The 17348-nt window shown below is 41.0% G+C and overlaps 1 protein-coding gene across 1 annotated transcript in view; it reads right to left on the bottom strand.

Moving 5' to 3' along the window:
- Positions 1–17348, bottom strand: part of EIF2AK4 (eukaryotic translation initiation factor 2 alpha kinase 4) — a 110012-nt gene that overhangs the window by 58798 nt on the left and 33866 nt on the right. The window contains exons 7-11 of the mRNA XM_060096586.1: positions 16595–16710; positions 13311–13468; positions 11894–12429; positions 5679–5785; positions 4912–5069 (exon numbers count right to left, since the gene is read on the bottom strand). Of these exons, the coding sequence (XP_059952569.1) occupies positions 4912–5069; positions 5679–5785; positions 11894–12429; positions 13311–13468; positions 16595–16710 (1075 nt within the window). The remainder of the gene's footprint in view (positions 1–4911; positions 5070–5678; positions 5786–11893; positions 12430–13310; positions 13469–16594; positions 16711–17348) is intronic.

The raw sequence follows: 17348 nt of genomic DNA, 5'->3' as shown, positions 1-17348 counted from the left end.
AGAGAAAATAGTGGAAATAACTACTGCAGGGCAGAATAAAGAAAAAAGAATGAAAAGAATTGAGGACAGTCTCAGAGACCTCTGGGACAACATTAAACGCACCAACATTCGAATTATAAGGGTCCCAGAAGAAGAAGAGAAAAAGAAAGATACTGAGAAAATATTTGAAGAGATTATAGTTGAAAACTTCCCTAATATGGGAAAGGAAATAGTTAAGTCCAGGAAGCACAGAGAGTCCCATACAGGATAAATCCAAGGAGAAACACACCAAGACACATATTAATCAAACTATCAAAAATTAAATAAAAAGAAAAAATATTAAAAGCAGCAAGGGAAAAACAACAAATAACATACAAGGGAATCCCCATAAGGTTAACAGCTGATCTTTCAGCAGAAACTCTGCAAGCCAGAAGGGAATGGCAGGACATATTTAAAGTGATGAAGGGGAAAAACCTACAACCAAGATTACCCAGCAAGGATCTCATTCAGATTTGATGGAGAAATTAAAACCTTTACAGACAAGCAAAAGCTAAGAGAATTCAGCACCACCAAGCCAGCTTTACAACAAATGCTAAAGGAACTTCTCTAGGTAGGAAACACAAGAGAAGGGAAAGACCTACAATAACAAACCCAAAACAATTAAGAAAATGGTAATAGGAACATACATATCGATAATTACCTTAAATGTAAATGGATTAAATGCTCCAACCAAAAGACATAGACTGGCTGAATGGATACAAAAACAAGATCCATATATATGCTGTCTACAAGAGACCCACTTCAGACCTAGGGACACATACAGACTGAAAGTGAGGGGGTGGAAAAAGATATTCCATGCAAATGGAAATCAAAAGAAAGCTGGAGTAGCAATTCTCATATCAGAAAAAATGACTTTGAAACAAAGACTATTACAAGAGACAAAGAAGGACACTACGTAATGATCAAGGGATCAATCTAAGAAGAAGATATAACAATTGTAAATATTTATGCACCCAACATAGGAGTACCTCAGTACATAAGGCAAATACTAACAGCCATAAAAGGGGAAATCGGGGGCTTCCCTGGTGGCGCAGTGGTTGAGAGTCCGTCTGCCGATGCAGGGGACACGGGTTCGTGCCCAGGTCCGGGAAGATCCCACATGCCGCGGAGCGGCTGCACCTGTGAGCCATGGCCGCTGAGCCTGCGCGTCCGGAGCCTGTGCTCCGCAACGGGAGAGGCCACAACAGTGAGAGGCCCGCATACCGCAAAAAAAAAAAAAAAAAAAAAAAAGGGGAAATTGACAGTAACACAATCATAGTAGGGGACTTAAACACCCCACTTTCACCAATGGACAGATCATCGAAAATGAAAATAAATAAAGAAAAACAAGCTGTAAATGATACATTAAACAAGGTGGACTTAATTGATATTTATAGGACATTCCATCCAAAAACAACAGAATACACTTTCTTCTCAAGTGCTCTTGGAACATTCTCCAGGATAGATCATATCTTGGGTCACAAGTCAAGCCTTGGTAAATTGAAGAATAATGAAATCGTATCAAGTATCTTTTCTGACCACAATGCTATGAGACTAGATATCAATTACAGGAAAAAAAATCTGTAACAAATAGAAACACATGGAGACTAAATAATACACTACGTAATAACCAAGAGATCACTGAAGAAATCAAAGAGGAAATAAAAAAATACCTAGAAACAAATGACAATGAAAACACGATGACCCAAAACCTATGGGATGCAGCAAAAGCAGTTCTAAGAGGGAAGTTTACAGCAATACAATCCTACCTTTAGAAACAAGAAACACTTCAAATAAACAACCTAATCTTACACCTAAAGCAATCAGAGAAAGAAGAACAAAAAAACCCCAAAGTTAGCAGAAGGAAAGAAATCATAAAGATCAGATCAGAAATAAATGAAAAAGAAATGAAGGAAACGATAGGAAAGATCAATAAAACTAAAAGCTGGTTCTTTGAGAAGATAAACAAAATTGATAAGCTTTTAGCCAGACTCATCAAGAAAAAAAGGGAGAAGACTCAAATCAATAGAATTAGCAATGAAAAAGGAGAAGTAACAACTGACACTGCAGAAATACACAGGGTCATGAGAGATTACTACAAGCAGCTATATGCCAATAAAATGGACAACCTGGAAGAAATGGACAAATTCTTAGAAATGCACAACCTTTCAAGACTGAACCAGGAAGAAATAGAAAATATGAAGAGGCCAATCACAAGCACTGGAATTGAAACTGTGATTAAAAATCTTCCAACAAACAAAAGCCTAGAAACAGATGGCTTTAAAGGCGAATTCTATCAAACATTTAGAGAAGAGCTAACACCTATCCTTCTCAAACTCTTCCAAAATATAGCAGAGGGAGGAACACTCCCAAACTCATTCTACGAGACCACCATCACCCTGATACCAAAACCAGACAAAGATGTCACAAAGAGAGAAAACTACAGGCCAATATCACTTATGAACACAGATGCAAAAATCCTCAACAAAATACTAGCAAACAGAATCCAACAGCACATTAAAGGATCATACACCATGGTCAAGTGGGGTTTATCCCAGGAATGTAAGGATTCTTCAATATAAGCAAATCAATCAATGTGATACACCGTATTAACAAATTGAAGGAGAAAAACCATATGATCATCTCAATAGATGCAGAGAAAGCTTTCGACAAAATTCAACACCCATTTATGATAAAAACCTCCAGAAAGTAGGCATAGAGGGAACTTACCTCAACATAATAAAGGCCATATATAACAAACCCATAGCCAACATCGTTCTCAATGGTGAAAAACTGAAACCATTTCCACTAGGATCAGGAACAAGACAAGGTTGCCCACTGTCACCACTATTATTCAACATAGTTTTGGAAGTTTTAGCCACGGTGATCAGAGAAGAAAAAGAAATTAAAGGAATCCAAATCAGAAAAGAAGAAGTAAAGCTGTCATTGTTTGCAGATGACATGATACTATACATAGAGAATTCTAAAGATGCTACCAGAGATGGACCTAGAGCCTGTCATACAGAGTGAAGTAAGTCAGAAAGAGAAAGACAAATACTGTATGCTGACACATATATATGGAACTTAAGAAAAAAAATGTCATGAAGAACATAGGGGTAAGAAAGGAATAAAGACACAGACCTACTAGAGAATGGACTTGAGGATATGGGGAGGGGAAGGGTAAGCTGTGACAAAGCGAAAGTGAGGCATGGACATATATACAGTACCAAACGTAAGGTAGATAGATAGTGGGAAGCAGCCGCATAGCACAGGGAGATCAGCCCGGTGCTTTGTGACCGCCTGGAGGGGTGGGATAGGGAGGGTGGGAGGGAGGGAGACGCAAGAGGGAAGGGATGTGGGAACAGATGTATATGTATGACTGATTCACTTTGTTATAAAGCAGAAACTAATAAAAAAAAATGGGCAGAAGACCTAAATAGACATTTCTCCAAAGAAGATATACAGATTGCCAACAAACACATGAAAGGATGCTCAACATCATTAATCATTAGAGAAATGCAAATCAAAACTACAATGAGATATCATCTCACACTGGTCAGAATGGCCATCATCAAAAAATCTACAAACAATAAATGCTGGAGAGGGTGTGGGGAAAAGGGAAGAACCCTCTTGCACTGTTGGTGGGAATGTAAACTGATACAGCCACTATGGAGAACAGTATGGAGGTTCCTTAAAGAACTAAAAATAGAACTACCATACGACTCAGCAATCCCACTGCTGGGCATATACCCTGAGAAAACTATAATCCAGAAAGAGTCATGTACCACAATGTTCAGTGCAGCTCTATTTACAATAGCCAGGACATGGAAGCAACCTAAGTGTCCATCAACAGATGAATGGATAAGAAAGATGTGGCACATATATACAGTGGAATATTACTCAGCCAGAAAAAGAAATGATATTGAGTTATTTGTAGTGAGGTGGATGGACTTAGAGACTGTCATACAGAGTGAAGTAAGTCAGAAAGAGAAAAACAAATACCGTGTGCTAACACATATATATGGAATCTAAAAAACAAACAAAAAAATGGTCATGAAGAACCTAGGGCAAGACGGGAATAAAGATGCAGACCTACTAGAGAATGGACTTGAGGATACAGGGAGGGGGAAGGGTAAGATGCGACAAAGTGAGAGAGTGGCATGGACATATATACACTACCAAATGTAAAACCGATAGCTAGTGGGAAGCAGCTGCATAGCACAGGGAGATCAGCTTGGTGCTTTGTGACCACCTAGAGGGGTGGGATAGAGAGGGTGGGAGGGAGGGAGATGCAAGAGGGAAGAGATATGGGGTATATGTATATGTATAACTGATTCACTCTGTTATAAAGCAGAAACTAACACACAATTGTAAAGCAGTTATACTCCAATAAAGATGTTAAAAAAATTTTTTTAAATCCTTACAAAGAAACAAACAACAACAAAATAACACATCACTAGTTTTCCATCTCAGTAATAGCTCGAAAATAAAAGCCATCAAGACCATCTGGGGCCATTTCTCAGTTTAAATTCCATCTCAGTTCTAACCCTGTAACCCTCTTAGCTACAGCAACTGTAAAAGCAAATGGGAGAAAAAGAGAACAATTTTCTTTCTAAACCAAAGCATACAAAAACGTTCTTCATGCAGAGGTCGTGAAGCGCAGTTATAATCATGTGGTTTTCACGTTAACACACTACATCAAGCAAGGGAAGAGGAATGATGTGTTCTAGTGTAACTTTAAATAAAGCCTTTAACTCCACGAAGGGGAAGATGATTATTGTTTCAAATGGTCATATTCACTTCCCTCCCTACTCTCAAAATAGAAGTCCTTAAGTATGCAGAAATGGAACAGGAAGAGCTTTAAAAGGGACTGGCGACAACTCTGTATCGCACCTTGATGACAGCTCCAAAAGCTCCTTTGCCAAGAAGCTGTAATTCTTCAAACTCAATGAAGTAGCGGGAAAACTGTCTCTGTGTCTCACTGAAGAACGCAGCACTGTGTAGTTGGTTGCTAGGAATAACAGTCTCCACGTAATCTTGTCCTCCAGAATCTGAGATAAAACAAAAGGTAAGAGGCAACTGAGGCTTTAAAAACAGAGGAAGAGCTGCAACATCCAATGACAATGCAAACACAGGAGGAAAGGGCCCCAACCAAGGAGTTTTAAAAAGTACCTCTTACCTGGCAGACTCTTTAATACTTTCCTCACCTTGTCCTCCTTAAAGTAGGTAGAAATATACAGTTAGCCCACGTTTACAGGTAGGGGTAACTGAGAGTAAAGAAATGACCGAATGACAGAGCCAGAAGCCAAACCCAGGTTTCTTGATCATTCCAGTCTCTGTTGAGGCTCCTGCATCTGCTACTTGAGTAACAGCAGGGAAATCTAGTTCCAAGGCAGTAATAAGGGTGACATGATGAGAAGGTTTACCCCACACTAAGAGGCTCCACCACCAGACACTCCATCAGAAGAGGCGGGAAAAACCAGGATGGCAAAACACTTCCATGTATACAGGACACACTGAATGAATGGATTTATGTATAGCTCAGCATAAAACAGATAAAATAAATGATCCATGCAGTCCTTTCCAGTCTTAGGTTTACGTATACCTTCAAAATAATTTATGTTAAATACGCTATCAGAAAAGAACGGTAACAGACTCACCTTCGGGACTTTGTTCCAGTAAAGGTATTTTTGGCTGAGGATTTATAAAGCTGTGTTTTAACAGCTGCTGAGGACTCCATCTTTCCTTGTCATCTAAGCAGACACACCTCAGTGAGAAGAAAAAAGAATCTCAGTGATGCACAAAATAAATGCTAAACTAATTAATCCAAGGCTTTTAACTATGGGTTTATTTTTAAAAGATACACATTAGAGAATTCATGTTCCTATGGGCCAAAACGTGCTCATAAGTGAATTTAATAAACATTCTTGCAGGATTTACATGCTGAGCACCAGGCTGCATATAAGTGGGGGAATTAAAAAAAAAAGTACAGTCTCTAGAGGCAAGAAGACTGATGCTCATGGAACAATATTTTTAAAAGTCTAGGATAAGATAGCACAAGTAGGTCATGAATTTTCACTCCCACTAACAGCTTAATGAATTGCCATGCTAAGCTAAGCGTTTTTGGAGAACAGTCATAAATAAAAGTTCCCAAAGGAAAATCAAATCAGATAGCTGATGCAGGGCTTGGGCCCAATATGATAAACTTTAGATGAAGCCTGCTCATCACAGTTGGAAGTATGTTGGTAACAATTAAGAACAACTTCTTAAAAGCCCTACATTTTATCACCTAGTTTCTTTTAATTATCATTCCTTGAGCCTACTAACTTTCTGTTTAATGTTCTAACAAACAATTTGTTTAATGAATGAAAACAAGCCAGACCTTTAACCCAGTGTTTTTCAAAGTGGGGTCCCCGACCAGCAGTATCAGTATCACCTGGGAATTTGTTAGAAATACAAATTCTCCACCCCAGTCCTAGTACATCAGCAACTCTGGGGTTTTTTGCAGTAATCTGTGCTTTAACAAGCTCTCCAGGTGGTTTCAATACACAAGAAAGTCTGAGAATCACTGTTCTAACTAATCTAATAAGCTGGTTGGCTTTCATAACAATGACCGAAGTAGCACCTGACCCTAATTATAAAAAGGTATTTAAAACAATCAACCATCACTGTGAACTATGAACTTAAATGTACACCTATAAATTGGTGACAGCAACTATCATAAAGGGTAACATTTAATTTTTTCATGTCACAGCACTAAAAAGTAAAGCACTCCTAATTTCATACTTTGAGAGGGCAAGAAAAGACTGCAATAAAAGCATTTGTATAAGATACTGTATTTTCCCCTAAATTTAAAATTAATTTTTATTTATTTATTTTAACATCTTTATTGGAGTATAATTGCTTTACAATGGTGTGTTAGTTTCTGCTTTATAACAAAGTGAGGGAGGAGCTTCAAGATGGAGGAAGAGTAAGACGCGGAGATCACCTTCCTCCCCACAGATACATCAGAAATACATCTACACGTGGAACAACTCCTACAGAACACCTACTGAACGCTGGCAGAAGACCTCAGACCTCCCAAAAGGCAAGAAACTCCCCACGTACCTGGGTAGGGCAAAAGAAAAAAGAATAAATAGAGACAAAGAATAGGGACGGGACCTGCACCAGTGGGAGGGAGCCGTGAAGGAGGAAAGGTTTCCACACACTAGAAGCCCCTTCGCGGGCGGAGACTGCGGGTGGTGGCGGGGGAAAGCTTCGGAGCCACGGAGGAGAGCGCAGCAACAGGGGTGCGGAAGGCAAACCGGAGAGATTCCCGCACAGAGAATCGGTGCCGACCGGCACTCACCAGCCCAAAAGGCTTGTCTGCTCGGCCACCGGGGCGGGCGGGGCTGGGAGCTGAGGCTCGGGCTTCGGTCGGATCCCAGGGAGAGGACTGGGGTTGGCGGCGTGAACACAGCCTGAAGGGGCTGGTGTGCCACAGCTAGCCAGGAGGGAGTCTGGGAAAAGGTCTGGAACTGCTGGAGAGGCAAGAGACTTTTTCTTCCCTCTTTGTTTTGTGCTGCGTGAGGAGAGGGGATAAAGAGCGCTGCTTAAAGGAGCTCCAGAGACGGGCGCGGGCCGTGGCTAACAGCGCGGACCCCAGAGCCGGGCATGAGACGCTAGGGCTGCTGCTGACGCCACCAAGAAGCCTGTGTGCGAGCACAGGTCACTATCCACACCTCCCCTCCCGAGACCCTGTGCGGCCCGCCACGGCCAGGGTCCCGGGATCCAGGGACAACTTTCCCGGGAGAACCGCACGGCGCGCCTCCGGCTGGTGCAACGTCACGCCGGCCTCTGCCGCCGCAGGCTCGCCCCGCATCCGTACCCCTCCCTCCCCCGGGCCTGAGTGAGCCAGAGCCCCCGAATCAGCGGCTCCTTTAACCCCATCCTGTCTGAGCAAAGAACAGACGCCCTCAGGCGACCTACATGCAGAGGAGGGTCCAAATCCAAACCTGAACCCCAGGAGCTGTTCGAACAAAGAAGAGAAAGGGAAATCTCTCCCAGCAGCCTCGGGAGCAGCGGATTAAATCTCCACAGTCAACCTGATGTACCTGCAACTGTGGAATACCTAAATAGACAACGAATCATCCCAAATTGAGGAGGTGGACTTTGGGAGCAAAGATATATTATTTTTTCCCCTTTTTCTCTTTTTGTGAGTGTGTATGTGTATGCTTCTGTGTGTGATTTTTGTCTGTATAGCTTTGCTTTCACCATTTGTCCTAGGGGTCTGTCCATCCGTTTTTTCTTTTTTTTTTTTACTTTTTAATTTTTTTCTTATTTTTTATTTTAATAACTTTATTTTATTTTATCCTTTCTTTCTTTCTTTCTATTTTTTCTCTCTTTTATTCTGAGGTGTGTGGATGAAAGGCTCTTGGTGCTCCAGCCAGGAGTCAGTGCTGTGCCACTGAGGTGGGAGAGCCAACTTCAGGGCACTGGTCCACAAGAGACCTCCCAGCTCCACGTAATATCAAACTGCGAAAATCTCCCAGAGATCTCTGTCTCAACACCAACACCCAGCTTCACTCAACGACCAGCAAGCTACAGTGCTGGACACCCTATGCCAAACAACTAGCAAGACAGGAATACAGCCCCATCCATTAGCAGAGAGGCTGCCTAAAATCATAATAAAGCCACAGACACCACCAAACACACCACCAGACGTGGACCTGCCCACCAGAAAGACAAGATCCAGCCTCATCCACCAGAACACAAGCACTAGTCCTCTTCACCAGGAAGCCTACACAACCCACTGAACCAACCTTAGCCACTGGGGACAGACACCAAAAACAACGGGAACTACGAACCTGCAGCCTGCGAAAAGGAGACCCCAAACACAGTAAGTTAAGCAAAATGAGAAGACAGAAAAACACACAGCAGATGAAGGAGCAAGGTAAAAACCCACCAGACCTAATAAATGAAGAGGAAATAGGCAGTCTACCTGAAAAAGAATTCAGAATAATGATAGTAAAGATGATCCAAAAGCTTGGAAATAGAATAGACAAAATAGAAGAAACGTTTAACAAGGACCTAGAAGAACTAAAGAGCAAGCAAAGTGAATAAGCTATACCTATACATATATCCCTATATCTCCTCCCTCTTGCGTCTCCCTCCCTTCCTCCCTATCCCACCCCATTACGTGGTCACAAAGCATGAGCTGCTCTCCCTGTGCTATGCGGCTGCTTCCCACTAGCTATCTATTTTACATTTGGTAGTGTATATATGTTCATGGCACTCTCTCACTTCGTCCCAGCTTACCCTTCCCCCTCCCCGTGTCCTCAAGTCCATTCTCTACATCTGCGTCTTTATTCCTGTCCTGCCCCTAGGTTCTTCATAACCATTTTTTAAAATTAATTTTTAATTACATCAGTAACACATGAATACTTTCTCATTCCAAATATTAAAACACTACTGGTAAGGATAAAGTCTTGGACAAACGTCCAAGTAAAAGATAAAGTTTTAATTTGTGGATACTGATTTTTTAAAAATGACATCATCCTGTACATATTATTCTTCAACTTGCTTTTTTCATTTGACCACATACAAGGTTCTCCACCCAATTCTACTGAGGGGAGGGGCTGTTTCTCCACACCAACAGGCAATTCCCCAACACCAGTTGGGTGTCATATGTTCAACTCAATTCTGACACTATCTACCTGGAGAGAGCATCAGATCACACAGGTTAAGGGTTCAGTCTTATGAGACTGTCCTCCCCATCCCCACTTGGGACACCAATAGCAAGTACAGGCTGTGACCGGAGATTCCGACGACCTTCTCCCTGGGTTCAATTAATTTGCTAGAGCAGTTCATAGAACTCAGAAACATTTTACTCACTAGGTTACCAGCTTAATGTAAAGGGCTATAACTCAGAAACAGCCAGACGGAAGAGATGCATAGGGGTATGTGGGAAGAGCCTTGGAGCTTTCTTGCCCTCTCTGGGCCGCCACCTACCCAGCACCTCCATGTGTTCACCAACCCGGAAGCTCTCTGAACCCTGTCCTTTTTGGCTTTTAATGGAGGCTTCACTACAAAGGCATGATTGATTAACTCACTGGCCACTGGTGATCATTCAACCTCCAGCCCCTCCCCTCTCCACAGAGGATGGGGGTGGGACTGACAGTTCCAAACCCCTTAATCACGTGGTTGGTTCTCCTGGCAACCAGCCCCATCCTTAGGTACTTTCCAAAAGCCACCTCATTAATATAACAAGAGACAACTTTGCCGTTCTCCCCATTTTTCAGAGGAGGAAACTCAGGGTAGGGAGTTTAAGTCACTCGCCAGAAGGGGTAAACGTGGGATATGAACCCAGCTGTCTGGCTCTGAGACTGGGCTGTTTTTCATCACAGAGACTGATGTGAAACAAACCTTTCTCCAAAGGATGTTCACCAATAAGTAAAAATATAACTACAAATGAAATGCTGCTATACTTGTCTGGGAATGATTTTTTTTCCTTTGTTAACTGGGGCTGGACAGCAAAGGTAGTAAAACAATACTGTACAGCTGCTTCTAAATCAAGCAGTCTATCAAACCACTCTATGAAGAGAAATATACGAATCAATCTAAAGGCAACCATATTATTAACAGAATAAGAAATAGTGCTGATATCAAGTTCAAAACTGACAGAGCGGGCTTCCCTGGTGGTGCAGTGGTTAAGAATCCACCTGCCAATGCAGGGGACACAGGTTCGATCCCTGGTCCGGAAAGATCCCACATGCCACGGAGCAACTAAGCCCATGTGGCACAACTACTGAGCCTGCTCTCTAAAGCCTGTGCGCCACAACTACTGAGCCCACCTGCCACAACTACTGAAGCCCGTGTACCTAGAGCCCGTGCTCTGCAACAAGAGAAGCCACCGCAATGAGAAGCCCACGCACCGCAATGAAGAGTAGCCCCCGCTCGCCGCAACCAGAGAAAAGACAGTGCGCAGCAACGAAGACCCAACGCAGCCAAAAATAAATAAAATAAAATAATAAAATAAATAAATTAAAAAAAACCCTGACAGCACAGAGTTATTCTCTAAGAGGAAAACTAGGAAAGTTTAACCTACTGAGTCCTTCCTTTTACTGTTAAATGTGAAAAGATAGGTTCTACTTAAAGTTTGCAGTGTTGTTTGTGAAAATACATAATGCTATTGCTAACCTCTACTAAGTTATTCTTGACCAATGAGGAAGGGCAGAAAGCTAAAGGTGACATTTTGAAGAATGAAATCAGGGAATTCCCTGGCAGTCCATTGGTTAGGACTCTGCACTTCTACTGCTGAGGGCCCGGGTTCAATCCCTGGTTGGGGAACTAAGATCCCACAAGCCAGGGGTCCCCAACCCCTAGTACCCGTCCGTGGCCTGTTAGGAAGTGGGCCGCACAGCAGGAGGTGAACAGAGGGCGAGTGAGCGAAGCTTCATCTTCATTTACAGCCGCTCCCTACTGCTCACATTAATGCCCCTTAAGCTGTTTTCTAAATGGGAGGCCTTGTCTTTGACCCCTTAGGACCCAGCAGCAAAGGTGGACACAGAGGTATTCCATTTGGAATACCTGGGGCATTTCTCCTCCTAGCAATCCCTATTGACTTCCTAGGGTATAACAGGCAGGCCCCAAAAAGTAGTTTGAAAATCTATTATTAAGAGCCCAGGTGAATTCAGAAGAATGTAGGAGTTATGGGAATGATAAATATAAGTGAGAAAACAGAACATACGTGGGTGGGAAAGGATTGGGAGAACAAAGAATTAACTCTAATACTGTTCACTTTTCAGCTTATACACATGACTTAGATGTTTAGCACATTCAAGCACAACCAAAAGTATAGGAGTAAAGTGCAATTAGAAATCTCAGTGATACTCACTTCTTTAGAAAATCTTGAAAGTCAGCTGGTAAGTCACTAGGGATGGTCACAGGGTACTCTTCACACTCTTGTCCTTGGCTGAGGGAGAGCAGCAGAAGGCCAAGACGCCAAACATCCCCTTTCTTCCCCGTTTTATAAGGTAGGGCACTGTCACTAAAACGAACCCGGGTTTGCTCAAACACGTCCTCCTTGCAAATGTCCGCTAGGCGCTTAGAAATGCTGTAGTCTGTAATCTTGATGGTGCCCTCCGCATCCACTAAGACATTCGATGCGCTCAGAACCTTGTGCACCACAGAATTGCTGTGCAAATAATCAAGGCCTGACAAGAGCTGAGTCGCGTACCTGCGAAGCTGATGGCCGGGGATAGGGCCCGAGTGGCTTAGGTGGGCCAAGAGGGAGACCCCATTAGTGTGCTCCACTAAAATGTCCACCACAATGGAATCGTCTTGCTCTTTGAGATTCATTGCAAAGTAGCGTACTATGTTTGGATGGCTCAATTTCACCAGTGAGTTGAATTCCGTTTCTGCCCCTTGAATCTGGTATGGAAAAAACCAGTAAGGTGATAACTGGGTTGGTAGGCATTAACTAGTGTTTCACTTTAAAAGTGAAATATTTAATAGAAAATGTACTTTCAAAGGAGAGGAGAAGGCATATGCCCTGAACTGAGTCCTCTGCTAAACCACATGGTCAACCTACAAGTTCATAAAGATGGACAAATTTCAAAAGCAACTTCTTTTGCGATATGGCCACCAGAAAAAAGAAACATTAATTTAAAAATAAGTTTTCCTGATTATAAATATTCACTGTCAAACTTTTAAAAAGTACTAATACAAAAGAAAAGCCCCACAATTTATCTTTATGGCCACTACCCAAAGACAACTGTTAGGATTGCAGTGTCTTTACTTCCATTTTTTTTGTCATAAATACACATACATTTCCAAATACAGTGCTTTACCTACTGTTTTATAACCTTTGTTTATTATGTAACACTGCAATATGCAATATTAAATGTTCTCCTTAAGCTCAGTATTATAAAGAACTATAAAATTCTCCAGTCCCCGAAAATTCAGTTGTGAAGCAGTATTTCAAAAAACGGAGAAAATGCAAATGATTGCAAATAGCAGTTATGAAGTACCCTTTAATCCTAGTTGGAGAGACAGCTATTAATGGAATAATAAGGGCTGAGAAAGGAAGTTGAGAAGCAGCTGCAGAAGTTTTGACCGTGTTGTGAAAGTTCTGAAAGAGGCAGCAGGGGCTAAGGAAACTTATGGTCTTCCACCATCCCCTCTGGTTAAACAGATCTCATAGCATTTTGGGTCATCTTTGGTGGCCAATCAAATGCAGAGCTATTTTGTTTTGTCACCGCCTTAAGCTCGAGATTAGTCCTTTTGCTCAGTGAGCCATCTTGGATGCCTACCTGCTTTTTGCACTTATCAATCTTCTCTTTTTCTTGACTGGTAAGGAATGGACCCATTTTTTTCTGCCATTGAAGAACCCACTCATACAACAAGACAAAGCTGCCAGTGGCTGTTTCCAAAGCATTGTAAACTAATTTTCCAAGCTGCTCATCACTGCCTGCACATTGAAAGAAAATATAATTAAATCTCACTGGTACATTTTCTGTGGGCATAAAAAAAAAAAGAGGGAATAGACAATCATTCATTCAACAATAGATACCATGTACTAACTGTGAAAAATGTGATTTCATGTAATACATGCTCTTTTGTAACCAATTTTTGGTATTTAACAATATACTCTGAACTCTAAAATATTAAATTTTACAAAGGGACAAGATTCGACAGTGAGATCTTAGTATCGGACTAATGTTTTCTTCTACTAGCCGTTATTCACAATGTTACTTTCATAACCAGTCCACCTCTGATGACCGTGCCTGCTGGTGTGGTAGAGTAACCCTCACACAGCTATTAAATACCAACTAATGTAATAGAAGGCATTTGGAACTAGGATACTCCATCAATGCAGATGAGTGTACACAGTGAGAACAGGTTTTAGTAACTTGGATATTTGAATACATCCATGATTGTCTAAACACAAAATGTGAATATGCTCAGTAAATATAAACTGGCCAATGGCTTCAAGGGAAGGAACCAGTCCTGACAGTTTAAATTTGAAGCGTGTGAGACAGACACATTCATTTAGTGATAGGCATATGGTTTTGACCTATACCTGGGAGAGCTCAATTTTTGTAACACCAAAAATTTTCTTACAAAAATCTAAATTTTTATTAAAGACTATAATAGAAAATCACCAAAAAATTGGAAGTGGAGAAAAATATCACCCACAATATCACCATTTTGTTTTATTTCTCTTCTAGCTCCCTCTACCCGTTTTTTTTTCCTAATTTACCAAATCGTAGCATATATAGCAGGGTTTCTCACCCTTGACACTATTGACATTTGGGACCAGATAATCCTTTGTTGAAGGGGGCTGACTTGTATACTGTAAGATGTTCAGCAGTATCCCTGGCCTCTATCCACACAAGATGCCAGTAGCACCCCTTACCCTAGTCTTAATCATCAAAAATATCTCTAGATGTCACCTAATGTCCCCTAGGGAACAAAATCATCCCAATTGAGAACCACTGATATTCTTTTCTTTTTCTTGTATTCTTTTTCTCTTACTATATAAATAATATTGATAGTTCTCCATGATGCTACATTATCTTCATAATGAAAAGTGAAGTAACCTGTATACATAAGACAAAGTGGTCTTGGCAAAAATACTTCAGAGAAATGTGGCTGAACTAACTCACCTAGAGAAGCAGTTTTACTGCACAGAAATGCTGACCATTTAAGAGATTTTATTTAAAATAATCTGTTATGCTAGTCATAATTCCTGACATTCTCAGCTAAGGGGGAAAAAAAAAACCCCTAATGTTTGAAAATGTGTCAATCAAAGGAAGCAACCTGTGGAATGTTGGAGCTATGCAGCACACGCTGGAGACACATGATAGTAAACGTTTATGGGACGGAATGTGATGTGATTTACATAAAGCCTAATTAAATTCGTGAATTATATGGCACAATGTCTTGCAATATTTATCTCCCCAACTGGGACTAAGTGGGTATTTCATAATTGCTGGTTGGGTTTTTATTTTGTATTACAGTTCTGTTATTGCCACCCTCCTTTTGTCACTTTTGTGTGACGGGGATAATAAAAAGGACAAAAGAACACACTGCAGTGAGGCTGAAGGAAAATGTTACCAAAAGAGCTCAGACTGATACTCTACTATGTGCTACCAACGATCATTTATACAGAAGCCTCTATAATGCTTTAATATATAAGGAATAATATCTAGGGAAGTTCTTGATTCCCTCTAGTTCCAACAGCTTTAAAGCAAATGTTAATTTATTGATCTTTTACAAAAACATTTCTTAGAAAATTAGGACATATTTTAAAAACTAGACCCGTCATGAGAAAACAAAATAAATAATTTACTTGGTGGTTTTATAAAAAAAAAAGTTCAGGCTGCAAACGTGTCTCCTCATGAGGGTATTAAGTAAGGTGAATCTGTCTAATGAGTACCAGTGAGACTAGGAGACAAAGGTAAGGTAATAAGCAGTTGGATTAATTTGCCTTCCTGATTTCCCCAGATTATTAAAGGTAGTGAGTTTTATGTTGCCAATTCGTGAGTCGGAAATGCCTCAGAGTCAAGGACAGTCTTAGGACCAAAGCCAAGCATCTCTATCAAGGTCTTAAACCTGCCCAAACAGTTGCTGTGTCTGAACAGGGCAGGCTCTGCGTATGTGCAGAATCCTGCACGGTCCAGGCTGCCTCAGTCAGCCAAGGTTGAGTGTCCAGATCACAGACTCTTCAGATGCTTGATTTCTTCTCCCTCCACCTGCTGCCCTCACCCCGGCAACTCCCCTTTTTATTTATACCTCCTCAAAGAGGAAGGGAAAAGATAACAAAAGAAAGCAAACTTGATACAGGTAATTTAGCTGCCTGTTAGCTCTGGTAAGAATACTCATGGGATTGAAAATTGAACTTAATTGTCAAATTCACCATATGCAAGTGATCCCTACACCAATTAGTGGCTGTATCTGTATGACTGATAAAAGATCATGTACATTTAGGGCAAAGGAAGTAGATACTGAAAACTTGATTTTAATATAAACAATTCAAATAGCAAATTGCTGAATGAGATTCACTCCAAATAGCCACCTGCTAAATAAGATGGCTAAACTGCTAAATAAAACACATAGAAAATAAAGTGGTTTTCCTGGTCTGGTACAGTATGCCAAGCAGGAAAACGCTAAGCAGGTGGACAGCAAATTAAGAAAATGAGACTTGACCATTAAAGACCATAGGCATTAGAACTCATTTTGTTACACATATTTTATCAGCAACAGATGCACAAGATGCAAAATTCTACTGATTCATAATATTTCAACCATTTTGGTTTTGAAAAGCTTGGCTAATTCTAACGACGGCAAATTTTAAATTACCTTTCTGCTAACAATATTGCCAAGAGCCTGGGTTTTTATTTCCATTTTACAGAAGGGGAAACCTGAGTGACTTCTTCTAGTCATCAGGAACAGGAGCTAGGATGACTATCAGCTTAAAGAGCCTTCCTTGGACTGCGCTGGTCTAGACGACGCAGCATCTATTCTACCCCATTCCTTCATAATTAACTTTCATCATTAGAATAATTTAAATGAGTTTAGCTAGTTTACTCACCAATACATTTCCCTTTGTGCACCATGAGCTGATCAGGACTACCCATAGAGAAATATAGGATTTCACAAGAGCCAGGAGAATCTTCACTACTACACACAGAATACTGACGTTCTCGCCTTAAAAATAAATTTGGACAATGAATTTTTTTCTTTAAGATTAACACAGGAAATTCTTGCCCCTCCATTTTTTCCTGCTTACTAGCCCACTCACTGTCCAACATCTGTCTCTGCTGGGAACTGAGCTGAAGGTGCTAATGGGAAAGCTGTCCAACCCCCCACTCACCATTGAGTCTTCCCCACAGGAACTCTACAAACCCCTGCTCTACACCTGTGCTGCCCAGTATGGTAGCCACTAGCCACATGTGGCTACTTAAATTCAATTCAAACTCAATTAAATGAAAAATTCAGTTCTTCAACTGTAATAGGCACGCTTAAGTACAGGGATACCTCATTTTATTGTACTTGGCTTTATTGAACTTCAAAGATTCTGTGGCTTTTTTTTTTCTTAGATTGAAGGTTTGCGGCAACCTTGAATTAAGCAAGTCTATCAGCTCCATTTTTCCAACAGCATTTGCTTACTTCATGTCTCTGTGTCACGTTGTGGTAATTCTTGAGATATTTCAAACTTTTTCATTATTATTATATTTGCTTTGGTGATCTGTGATCAGTTACTACTATGACTCACTGAAGGCTCAGATGCTGTTTAGCATTTTTCAGCAATAAAGTATTTTTAAATTAAGGTATGTACATTGTTT

The sequence above is a fragment of the Mesoplodon densirostris genome, chromosome 4 (assembly GCF_025265405.1).
Source record: "Mesoplodon densirostris isolate mMesDen1 chromosome 4, mMesDen1 primary haplotype, whole genome shotgun sequence".
Taxonomy (NCBI): Eukaryota; Metazoa; Chordata; class Mammalia; order Artiodactyla; family Ziphiidae; genus Mesoplodon; species Mesoplodon densirostris.
The sequence above is the reverse complement of the archived record's forward strand: the minus strand, read 5'-3'. Positions and strand labels throughout refer to the sequence as shown.